At 43.4% G+C, this 13,523-nt stretch overlaps 1 protein-coding gene across 1 annotated transcript in view; it reads left to right on the top strand.

Moving 5' to 3' along the window:
• The window catches only part of CHAT (choline O-acetyltransferase), a 327,907-nt gene that overhangs the window by 20,682 nt on the left and 293,702 nt on the right, over positions 1-13,523 (top strand). The window contains exon 2 of the mRNA XM_077259349.1: positions 1,513-1,615. Within this exon, the coding sequence (XP_077115464.1) occupies positions 1,553-1,615 (63 nt within the window). The 5' untranslated portion in view covers positions 1,513-1,552. The remainder of the gene's footprint in view (positions 1-1,512; positions 1,616-13,523) is intronic.

Raw genomic sequence — 13,523 nt, 5'->3', positions numbered from 1 at the left:
TTTTCTGCCAAGAGATACAAAAACGTTGCAGAAATTTCTGCAAGCAAATACGCAACGTGCGCACATAGCCTTATAATTTAAGTGTCTTACCCATCCTTATAAAACAGAGAATAAGATACCAGGAAAATTTAAGACAATGATCCCGTGAAAATGTTCATAGGCTAATAAGTATGCGAGCAAAAGAAGGGAGCAAAATATTCAATGTGCAGCAAAATGCTGATCAATAGCTCACTACAGAGCGACCTTGTGCTATCTGAAGATTAAAAAGAATACAGTTTTGAAAGACCTTCACAGTCCTCGTTTTTAATACCAAACTCTGAAAATAAGTTGGTAGATCTTAATTTTCAACTTGTAGCATTCTTCATAGAAAAAGCAGAATCAATTCTTGAAACATAGACTGTTAGCTGGCTGTCATGACGCAGTTTTATGGTGGGTTTTTCTAAAGAGGACATTACTAAGAACAAGGATGACTAAAACATTGCTTTGTTTTCTAGCAATTAGGCCTCCAGACCCTTTTTTCTCATTGTTTACAACACTTATTTCCCCATAAATCACAACAGAGTCTAACAAAGGGTTCCCAATGATCAATAGACAATTATGCTTATTTATTTATATTACTCACTTATATAGCACTTTACAGACATCATCACTATCCCCATTGAGGATCGCAATCTAGATTCCCTATCTTTGGAGCGTGGGAGGAAACATACACAAATACGGGGTGAAGAAACAAACTCCTTGCATATGTTGTCCTTGGTGGGATTTGAACCCAGGACCCCAGCACTGCAAAGCTCCAGAGCTAACCACTGAGCCACCGTGCAGCTTTTGAGCTAATTGGTAGACTATAAGTGGCTGTACATTTCTTACAAGCAACGTGCACTTTCTACAGTGGGACCACAGAACAAAAAACACAAGCAACCATAAGGTCCCATAAAACTATCAATCTTTATTAGAAAATGTTAAAACCATCAGATAGGTAAAAGATGCAAGGTGGGGAACAAACGTACATTCCTGTTGGTCATGCTAAAGAAGGCCAGGACACCCACACACCATGCCATAATACGGCAATATGCCCTTATGTTGGAAGGCTATGACTGCTATACTAGAGAATCATTTGAACAGTGCCATGTCATAGATAGTAGTAAACAGCAGCTCAATGTGGGCACATACTTGGTGTAATGTAGCAGGCAGGATGCGTAGGTGACCGGACACAAACCCCGACGCGCGTTTCGGAGCAAGAAGCTCCTTCCTCAGGGGTGTCCTGGCCTTCTTTAGCATGACCAACAGGAATGTACGTTTGTTCCCCACCTTGCATATAGGATACACTTGCAAACTGGGCATGCACAGACATAACATGGAGAAATATAGTTGTAGAAACTGGCAATGGTCCTGGAGACAAAGTAGAGCATTGATGAGTAAAGCATTAATGAAAAAAAAAAAAAATTATTATAATTGATTGTGAAAATTAAATATGTATTTCCTATTAATTTATGAATTTTATTTTTCCAACAGATTTTACTACTTTGAAAAGCATAATTTTTTATAGCATAAAATGCCTGTATTAAAGGAAGCTACACCTGAAAAGTCTGCAAGCAAAGGCAGCAAGGAGGAAGAGGTAAGACAATAATAGTATTTTCATATACATAGTTATTTTAATAATCACCTAGTTTCGCCTGTTAAATTTACATTAGATTTTTTTTGTGTATACTGTATTGAGCACTGTACTCTATTGAGGTATCACAAACACACAAAAAGCAGTATCTAAAAAGGACAAAAATCGGGGAAAAAATTTCAAGCAAAATAAGTAAAAAATTATGGCAACTTATCAAAGGTTTAGAGTACTGTATACCGTTGTTTCCGGTGCTTTAATAGAAGTTAATAAGTAACAAATAAACTCTAGCATTCAAGCCAATTAACTACAAAATGCACTGCAAAACAGGTAAGAAATTCCAAGCGTCGTGAAATTGCAAAAAATATGTTTATTATGACATTGTGTTGGGGAGTTTACTTTTACATTCTTTATTGTGCAGTAAGAATTAACTTGCAACAAGGTTTCCCAGGTCAGTGCAATTACAATTAAACAAGGCATGTGTAGACTATGAGGCCATGTTCACACTTTGCGGGTTTTACCGCGGACCCGCAGCGTTTCTGCAGCTGCGGGTCTGCTGCAGTTTCCATTGCGTTTACATTTACATGTAAACCCTATGGAAACCGCAAACCGCTGTGCACATGCTGCGGGAAAAACCGTGCAGAAACGCAGCGGTTTACAACCCGCAGCATGTCACTTCTTTGTGCAGAATCGCAGCGATTCTGCACACATAGGAATGCATTGATCCGCTAACTTCCTCCATGGGGCTATGCCCACGATGCGGGAAGTAAGCGGATAATGTGTGGTTGCTACCCGAGTTGGAGGAGAGGAGACTCTCCTCCAGGCCCTGGAAACCATATTTGTGGTAAAAAAAAAGAATTAAAATAAAAAATAATGATATACTCACCTCTCAGTGCTGCACGCAGCCGTCCGGTCTCAGTTGCTGTGCAAGCAGGACCTGCGGTGACGTCGCGGTCACATGACCATGACGTCACGAAGGTCCTTCTCGCACAGCATCTTTGGAACCGGACCGCCGCGTGCAGCGCCGAGGAGATCGGGACGTCATTGGGTGAGTATATAACCATGTTTTATTATTTTTAACATTACTATTGATGCTGCATATTGCTGCATATGCAGCATCAATAGTATGGGGGTAATCCCGCAGCGGAAACCGCGGAACAAACTGCGATAAATCTGCCGGGATAACCGCAGCGGTTTTGCCCTGCAGATTTATCAAATCCGCTGCGGGAGAACCCGCAGGGACCCTAACCTACGTGTGCACATGGCCTAAGGGTATGTGTCCACGTTCAGGATTGCATCAGGATTTGGTCAGGATTTTTCATCAGTATTTGTAAGCCAAAACCAGGAGTGGGTGATAAATACAGAAGTGGAGCATATGTTTCTATTATACTTTTCCTCTGATTGTTCCACTCCTGGTTTTGGCTTACAAATACTGATGAAAAATCCTGACCAAATCCTGATGCAATCCTGAACGTGGACACATACCCTTAGATGGGGAGTTTTGGTATGTGGTGAAAAAAAAAACAACTCACCAAATACTCAGCATGTGCATGTGACGTTATTGTATTATTCTAGGAAAGTGTGTCTATCAAAAAGTTTATTTTTTTCCATCTTTTCAGATTTTATTTGTCATGTTAATTAATTTTATGTTTCATACATTAGACAGTCAGATACAGCGGCATGTAAAATGTTGGGCATCCCTGATCAAGATTACTATTAGGCTGCCGTCACACTAGCAGTATTTGGTCAGTATTTTACATCAGTATTTGTAAGCCAAAACCAGGAGTGGAACAAATAGAGGAAAAGTATAACAGAAACATATGCACCACTTCTGTATTTATCACCCACTCCTGGTTTTGGCTTACAAATACTGATGTAAAATACTGACCAAATACTGCTAGTGTGAAGGCAGCCTTATTGTGAACAGTTAAGAAAGATGAAGGCGAAATGATCTCTAAAAGGCCTAGATTTAAAGATGACACATTTCCTTTGTATTTTAGGAACAACAAAATTATATATATATATATATATATATATATATATATATATATATATACAGTATATACATTTTAATAATAACAAAAAGGAAAATGGCAGATGCATCTTTAACTTTAGGCCTTTTAGAGATCGTTTCAACTTCAACTTGCTTAACTGTTCACAATAACAGTAATTTTGCCCAGGGGTGCCCAAAGTTTTACATGCCACTGTATATGGTAATACTAAATATGTTTGTTTTCATTATATTTGTATAATTAAAGATGGAAAATGGGAGTGATTTAATTGTTTTAACCATATTTCTTTACAAATTTTTTAAACTTTTTTAGTCTGCCAGGCAACTTTAGTCATGCGTTGTAAACCGCCACAGAAATTAGCTGAGCTTCATAGGAGGACTAAGATAGAAGCCGTGGGCGCAGGCTCCCAGGTGCCATAACAACCATTTGGTTACCCTCTACGAGATGGGGAGCAGATGCAAGCTCCAGTTGCTGCTGTTAGTAGAAGATGCAAGCTGTGTAACACATCTGGCATTTACCAGCCAGTCGCAGAGTAGCAGTTTTGGGCCACTCGGCCTTCTGCTGCCTGGGAGAAGATAACTGTCATCGTGTACAAGTGCTGGACCAGCCATCCCAGCACTGCAGACATGCCCGCCTCATACTCCATGGTGTATGATCGTGTCTGCTAATCTCGCAAACCAGCGCAAATGGCCGGGCTGATCCCTCACTGTAGAAGAGCTTGAGAGATTAAGTCAGGAGGGGACCAAGGTAGGAGGTCTGAGACAGGGCTGGATCCAGTGTCTTGTGTCAGTGGAGGCTCTGAGGCATGGCATAATGCTTTATTGCACATATGTGCACATAGTATAGCACATCACTGTACAGATTAGTATATGACTTGTGTATAACATAATGTGATACAGACATCAGAAATCATTTCATGTCTGTAGTCACAGTATATCATATACCAGACTTGGGCAAAGTGTGGCATGCGGGCCATATCCAGGTCTCTGGTTGTTCCAGTCTGACCAGTGGACCGAGACAGTCAAAAGTGTCATGGTTCCGCTCCTCAGTGTGTCTGGTATGCAGTTACTGACAGCTTAGCCATCCAATCTGGTATAGGGGTGTGCTGCAGCTGTCAGTACTTTTGATTGACAGCTTGGCCATCCAATCTAGTACAGGAGTGTGCTGAGCTGTCAATGAGTTGATTGACAGCTCAGCTATTCAATCTGAGACTGTGAGGCATCCGCTGTCTCCATGTGTTCACAATTCCAGTTAATTGCCATGCTTCTTAACTGAGCTGTGTCTCCCAGAACTTTACCAGACGTATATTCAGCCTGTGAGGTTTGTGCTTTCCTGTGCCTTGAGTTCTGTATGCTTGATCTGTTGTCTGACCTTAGACTTCATTCTGACCATCCGCCTGTTTAACCCCTTCAGTTCTGATCCATTATCCTCCCGGTACTCTGACCTCGGAACTTTACCTGACTAAGCTTTTGTCTTTTCATTCTGCTTATGACAAACCCTCCTGGCTTTAGACCTTGGACTCCTTGACCCCTCTGACTCACGGATAGTGGTAAATACATTGGTGGAGGACAGAGCCGCCAGTTCCTTCTTCCACCAATCAGCATGTACGACTGCATAGCAAATGCAATGACATCATTGCTTTGTGTCTGCTGTGCGGAGAGACAGTAAATTGAAGGCCGGAGCAGAGAGTCAGGATGTGTTTAGGATGTGTGACTGTATATAGGGGGTTATGTGAGGGCTCATACTTAATATAGTGGGACTGTGTGGGGGTTCATACTATATATAGGAAGTTATCTAGGGGCTCATAAGGTATATGAAGAGGCTATGTGAGGGCTCATGCTGAATAAAGGGTGACATGTGGGGGCTCACATCATACTATATGTAGGGGAGCTGTGTGGGAGCTCATACTGTATGTATTCGGCTCTGCGGGAGCTCATAATGTACATAGGGTGCTGTTTGGGGCCTCATTCTGTACATAAGTTGGCTGTGTGAAGGTTCATACTGTAAATAAAAGGTCTATGCGAGGGCTCATACTGTATATAGGTTACTATGTGAGGTCTCATACTGAATATATGGGGACTGTGTGTGGGCTCATATTGTTTATAGATGTACTGTGTGGGGTCTCAAAGTGTTTATAGGGTTGCTATTTGGGCTCATAGTGTATACAGGGTACTGTGTGAGTACTCATATGGTACAGTATATAGGGGACTGTGTGGGGGCTCATAGTGTATATAGGATATTGTGTGGGTACTCATAATGTATAGTATATAGGGGGGCTATAAGGGGCTCATACTGTATGTAGATTATGTGTGTTAACTTATACTGTATATAGGAGAAGTGTTAGCATACTTAATTCTGCTTATTATTAAGTGATAGAATTAATATTGATATCAAAGAATATTTATAATATGTTAATAATAATATTGAGCAGAATTAATTTCAGCCTATTGAAGTTTCCACAATCAGTGAAGGTTTGGGGAGCCATGTCATCTGCTGGTGTAGGTCCACTGTGTTTTATCAAGAGCAAAGTCAGCGCCGCCATCTACCAGGAAATTTTAGAGCACTTCATGCTTCCCTCTGCCGACAAGCTTTTTGAAGAAGGAAATTTCATTCTCCAGCAGGACTTGGCACCTGTCCACACTGCCAAAAGTACCAATACCTGGTTTACAAACAACAGTATCACTGTGCTTGATTGGCCAGCAAACTCACCTGACCTTAACCCCATAGAGAATCTATAGGGTAATTGTCAAGAGGAAGATGAGATACACCAGACCCAACAATGCAGATGAGCTGAATACTGCTTTCAAAGCAACCTGGATTTCCATAACACCTTAGCAATGCCACAGACTGATTGCCTTTATGCCACGCCGCATCGATGCAGTAATTGATGCAAAAGGAGCCCCGACAAAGTATTGAGTGCATTTACTGAACATACATTTCAGTAGGCCAACATTTCAAATCATTTTTCAAGCTGGTGTTATAAAGTATTCTAATTTACTGAAATAATGACTTTTGGAAAACCACTGGCTGTAAGCCATAATCATCAACATTAACAGAATAAACACTTAAAATAGATCACTCTGTTTGTAATGACTCTATATAATATATGAGTTTCACTTTTTGTATTGAAAAACTGAAATAAATTAACTGTTTGATGATATTCTAAGTTTGTGAGATGCATCTGTAGACAGCATTTAACCACAACTATCCCACCATTACTTCGGCTTTATCTTTTTAAAGCCTTGTAACCTCCACTCCCTTTATGAAGCAGCCAGAGGAAAACAATAAAGATGGGCCACTGCTCATGAGTCACTGAGTGTGCTTGCCCCCTACTAAAATTTGCCATCCAGCCCCTGCATATTCTCCTTTTAAATAAAGCACTTTGATGCTATTTTTAATTATTTAGATCTTTACACCCTAGTAATGTTGCACAGTTATAGTATACTAGATGGAGGCCCGATGCTACAGCATCGGGAGGGCGGTAATGTCACGATGGGGGCAGGCTTCGCAGCATTGAGAATCTCTCCCCCATGTGCTCACCCACCTATCCACTCTCTCTTTCCCATGTGCTGACTTCTCCCATCTGTGCTCTCTTCTTTGACCTGTCTACCCCATGTGCTACACCCCTTGTCTGCTGTCTCTCTCCTTCCTGTGCTGTGTTCTCCCCTCATGTGCTGTCCCGTTTGAGGTAAAATATTGTTTAAAAACAGTCAGTAAAATGTTTTACCTGACAAAATAAATCCTCTGTGATCCCCTGCTGTAATGTCAGTATTGTCTTTTGCTTCCTCCCCTGCCCAGGAGATGTTGTATGCTCTGTACATGGTCAGACACAGACAATGTTTAAAATGAACATTTGTTCATGGGAAAACCCCTTTAATCTGACTAGCTTCCTCTGCCTGTAGACATGCTGCGCATCTGCCGCAGGGATCAGCTGAATGATTCACTGCACCTGCACGGAATTCGTGCAGGCACAGTAAATCAAACCCTCACCATTTTTGTGCAGACAGATAGCGGCGGTCACATTAAAACAGCGCATGCACTCCTCTTGTACAAAGATGGCGGCGGTCAGTGAATCATTCGGCTGATCCCAGCGGCGGTATGTTTGCGACGGTGTTCCGCTGGTGGTACCATGCAAAAGGCTGCGTACGACGTATACAGTGTGCGTGTGTGTTTGTGTGGTGCATACGGCGTATACAGTGTGTGTGTGTGTGTGTGTGGAGCATACGACATATACAGTGTGTGTTTGCGTATGTGTGTGTGTGTGGTGCGACAGTGTTCCTCTGGTGGTACCGCACAAGAGACTGGTACCACCAGCAGATTCCATATTGAGAAAACCATCACCTGGGTGTCCCAATATAGAGATCGGTGAACTTCCACCGTGTGGAATTCTGGGATCTGGACACAACTGAATGGAACAGGATGTGAAGACATTGCAAGGTAATTATATATTAAGACTAGATGGTAGCCCGATTCTAATGCATCGGGTATTCTAGAATATGTATGCAGTTTATTTATGAAGATTGTAGAATAATACATTGAATACACAGGATTCGGCTGGCCGCGACCAATTAGCGAAGCGTGGTTCAAATCCCACGCCAATTCGCGGCCAGACTGTGCCTGTCACTGATTGTTCGCGGCCGGCCATGTAGTATATAACAGCCCATGTAGTAAATAGCACAGCCATGTAGTATATAGCACAGCCACGTAGTATATAGCGCAGCAACGTTGTATATAGAACAGCCCATTGAGTAACCTTGGACAACATCTGCAAAGAGTTTGTATGTTCTCTCCGTGTTTGCGTGGGTTTCCTCCGGGCACTCCGGTTTCCTCCCACATTCCAAAGACATACTGATAGGGAATTTAGATTGTGAGCCCCATCGGGGACAGCGATGATAATGCGTACAAACTGTAAAGCGCTGCGTAATATGTTAGCGCTATATAAAAATAAAGATTATTATTATTATTTATTATTATTGAGTATATAGCACAGCCCATGGAGTATATAGCACAGCCACATAGTATATAACACAGCCCACGGAGTATAAAGCACAGCCACGGAGTATATAGCACAGCCCACTGAGTGTATAACAGCCCACATAGCATATACCACAGCCAAGTAGTTTATAACAGCCCACATAGCATATAACACAGCTCACGTAGTATATAACAGCCCAAGCATGCAGTATATAACACAGCCCACATAGTGTATAACACAGCCCATGTAGTGTATAACACAGCCCACGTAGTGTATAACACAGGCCACGTAATGTATAACACAGCCCACGTAGTATATTGCACAGCCCACGTAGTACATTGCACAGCCTACGTAGTATATTGCACAGCCCACGCAGTATATTGCACAGCCCATGTAGTACATTGCACAGCCCACGTAGTACATTGCACAGCCCACGTAGTATATTGCACAGCCCACATAGTATATTGCACAGCCCACGTAGTATATTGCACAGCCCATGCAGTATATAGCACAGCCCACATAGTATATTGCACAGCCCATGCAGTATATAGCACAGCCCACATAGTATATTGCACAGCCCACGTAGTATATTGCACAGCCCACGCAGTATATAGCACAGCCCACATAGTATATTGCACAGCCCAAGCAGTATATTGCACAGCCCACGTAGTATATTGCACAGCCCAAGCAGTATATTGCACAGCCCACGTAGTATATTGCACAGCCACGTAGTATATTGCACAGCCCACGTAGGATATAGCACAGCCCATGCAGTACATTGCACAGCCCACGTAGTACATTGCATAGCCCATGTAGTATATTGCACAGCCCACACAGTATATAGCAATGTGGGCATCATATCCCTGTTAAAAAAAGAATTAAAATAAAAAATAGTTATATACTCACCTTCCGTTGGCCCCGGATCCAGGCGAAGCGTTTACTGATGCTCCTCGCGCGCTCTGGTCCCAAGAGTGCATTGAGGTCTCGCGAGATGATGACGTGCAGTTTCGCGAGACCGCTACGTCATCATGTCGCGAGACCGCAATGCATGGAGCGGTCACCGGAGCGTCGCAAGGAGCGGGAAAGGCGGGTTCTGGATCCGAGGGGCCGAAGAGCGGTGAGTATATAACAATTTTTTATTTTTTTAATTATTTTTAACATTAGATCTCTTTACTATTGATGCCGCATAGGCAGCATCAATAGTAAAAAGTTGGTCACACAGGGTTAATAGCAGCGGTAACGGAGTGCATTACCAGCAGCATCACGCGATCCGTTACCGCTGCCATTAACCCTGTGTGAGCGGTGACTGGAGGGGAGTATGGAGCGGGCGCCGGGCACTGACTGCGGGGAGTAAGGAGCAGCCATTTTGCTGCCGGACTGTGCCCGTTGCTGATTGGTCGTGGCCGTTTTGCCGCGACCAATCAGCAACTTGGATTTCCATGACAGACAGAGGCCGCGACCAATGAATATCCGTGACAGACAGACAGACAGAAGGACAGACAGAAAGACAGAAGTGACCCTTAGACAATTATATAGTAGAATATTGCATCATAGATAGTGTCAGTGGTATAACTTTCTCTCCCTGTTACCAAATAACTACAGTGTCACATAGTTAGCGCCACTTTTCTACACGACACGGCATTTGTACTACACGTCAAGACAGTGCTGCCCATTAAAGCAGAGTGCTATTACTGAAATATAAATAAACGTATTGGTGTCACATCATTCATACCATTTTTGCTGCAGTCAGCCTATATTATTGAACAGTCGTGGCCAAAAACTTTGAGACTGACACAAATTTTGGACGTTGCTGGTACCAGCATTCTGCAGATGCAGATATTGCTAAATGTGTTGCAGTCAGTGTGGTCAGTGCATTTGTCAGATTTCCTAGATGGCCAATCCAGCCTTGACTACACACAAGGCAACGCTGCCCATTAAAGCACAGTGCTATTACTAACATATAATTAAATATATTTGTGTCACATCAAATGCTGATAACTGTACAACTGTAACCATATAAATATCTGACTAAGAGAGCTAAAAATAATGAAGCTACAAAATTTGCGTCAGTCTCAAAACTTTTGGCTGCGACTTTAAGTTCATATGTAAAAACGAAACATCATCCTATCTATGTTAAATGACAATTTCATCATGTAAGGCTAGTTTCACATTTGCGTTTAAAAACGCAGCATTTAAAACGCAAACGCAGGTGGTGAAAAAAACGCATGTAAACGCGTGCAAACGCTGCGTTTTTTAGACGCATGCGTTTTCTCATGCGGTAAAAAAAACACGATGTTTTGACGCGTTTACATGCGTTTTTTCCTGCGTTTGCGTTTTTGAAACGCATGCTGAGAAGTGTGTGACAGCTGCCAATCATCAAAATCATCTAGAAAACCCACTATAAATAGAAATAGCTAGGGTTGGGGTTAGGGTTAGGGTTAGGGGTAGGGTTAGGGGTAGGGTTAGGATCCCTAGGGTTAGGGTTAGGGTTAGGATTAGGGTTGAGCGAAACGGATCGGTCATTTTCATAAATCGGCGACTTTTAGGCAAAGTCGGGTTTCATGAAACCCGAACCGATCCTAGTGTGGGATCGGCCATGCGGTACACGATCAGAGTGCCAAAGTCGCGTTTCATATGACGCTGTCACCGCCGTTTTTCATCCAATGAAGGAGGATGCAGAGCGTGGGCAGCGTGATGACATAGGTCTCGGTCCCCACCATCTTAGAGAAGGGCATGGCAGTGATTGGCTTGCTGTCTGCGGCGTCACAGGGGCTATAAAGGGGCGTGCACACCGACCGCCATCTTCTGCCGATCTGAGCATAGGGAGAGGTGTTGCTGCAGTTAGTCAGAAGCAGGGACAGAGTTAGTGAGGAAATATAAACCCCCAAACCGCTTGTGCTGGAGCGATTTTCACTGTCCCACACCACCTTTTTGTGCAGGGACAGTGGAGGTCGTATTTTAGTGCAGCAGCTGCATAGCTGTGTGCACGGTGCTATGCAAACCAACTGCTTTTTTAAAAGCAAAATTCCTGTTGCTCCTTTCTGCACAGTTACCTATCTTGTTTATTTGTCCCCATTTTTGTGTTCAGCAGTCCTTTTTATTGCTGCCATACTTGTCCTGAGCTCATTGTAGGGAGCTTGTTATTTATTTATTTTTTTTTTAAATAATAATTCCAGCCACTTTCTGGCACGTTCATAGTGTTGTGTTATACCACTGGGCCAGAGTTGTAGTTCTGTGTCTCCCCCCCAAAAAAAGGGAGAATAAAATTTGCACACAGTGTATATTCAGCTGTACTGCTAGTTTGTCGTATATATCAGGCAGCCACTTTCTGCCACATTCATAGTTTACTGTTATACCACTGGGCCAGAGTTGTGGTTCTGTGTCTCCCCCCCAAAAAAAGGGAGATTAAAATTCGCACACAGTGTATATTCTGCTGTACTGCTAGTGTGTCGTATATATCAGGCAGCCACTTTCTGCCACATTCATAGTTTACTGTTATACCACTGGGCCAGAGTTGTGGTTCTGAGTCTCCCCCCCCCAAAAAAGGGAGATTAAAATTCGCACACAGTGTATATTCTGCTGTACTGCTAGTGTGTCGTATATATCAGGCAGCCACTTTCTGCCACATTCATAGTTTACTGTTATACCACTGGGCCAGAGTTGTGGTTCTGTGTCTCCCCCCCAAAAAAAGGGAGATTAAAATTAGAAAACAGTGTATATTCTGCTGTACTGCTAGTGTGTCGTATATATCAGGCAGCCACTTTCTGCCACATTCATAATTTACTGTTATACCACTGGGCCAGAGTTGTGGTTCTGTGTCTCCCCCCCAAAAAAAGGGAGATTAAAATTCGCACACAGTGTATATTCTGCTGTACTGCTAGTGTGTCGTATATATCAGGCAGCCACTTTCTGCCACATTCATAGTTTACTGTTATACCACTGGGCCAGAGTTGTGGTTTTGTGTCTCCCCCCCAAAAAAAGGGAGATTAAAATTCGCACACAGGGTATATTCTGCTGTACTGCTAGTGTGTCGTATATATCAGGCAGCCACTTTCTGCCACATTCATAGTTTACTGTTATACTACTGGGCCAGAGTTGTGGTTCTGTGCTTCCCCCCCAAAAATGAGGAAGGCTGGTGGAAGAGGCCGTGGGCGGGGGTTGTCACCTGGTACTGATGGTGGTGCTGCATCTGGTGGTAGTGGCAAAAGCACAGTAGCACCTAAGGCTGGAGGTGTTGAGCCTGCGTCATTGTCTGGCTACACAAGGCCTCGAAGGCTCCCTTACCTGGGAGTAGGAAAACAGCTTTTAAAGCCGGAGCAGCAGGAAAAAGTTTTGGCTTTCCTTGCTGACTCAGCCTCTAGCTCTTTGGCCTCCTCTTCCCAAAGTTCAAAATGTCACAGCAGCCAGTCATCAGTGGATGCTCCCGGTCAGGAACAAGATGTTTCCTTGTGTCCTTCTCCCAAATCAAAAGTGAAGGATGCGTCAGGCGACACAACAGGTTACTCCATGGAGCTCTTTACACATACCGTGCCTGGGTTAGAAAGGGAAATTGTACCTGCCCATTACTAGAAGAATCGGACATGGAGTGCACTGATGCACAGCCACAGCTAGATTATGATGCTGTTCCATTGAGTCAGATCACTACATTGCCCTCGCAGTTTGCTGAGCCAGAATCTGACCCTGATGAGACTATGGTGCCCTGTCCCGAACGCTATAGCACCTTACACGGTGACACTGAGGAAGGTGCACATGACATTGAGGAGGAGGAGGTGATAGATGACCCAGTTGTTGACCCAGATTGGCAGCCATTGGGGGAAGAGGGTGGCTCTGCCAGTAGCTCAGAAGCGGAGGAGGGTTATCCACAGCAGCACCAATCTACATCGCAACAGCTGTCATCTGGCAGGCCCGTATCAGGCAAAAAACGTTT

Source organism: Ranitomeya variabilis, chromosome 4, assembly GCF_051348905.1.
Source record: "Ranitomeya variabilis isolate aRanVar5 chromosome 4, aRanVar5.hap1, whole genome shotgun sequence".
NCBI classification, from domain to species: domain Eukaryota; kingdom Metazoa; phylum Chordata; class Amphibia; order Anura; family Dendrobatidae; genus Ranitomeya; species Ranitomeya variabilis.
This window is presented reverse-complemented; position numbering and strand designations above follow the sequence as displayed.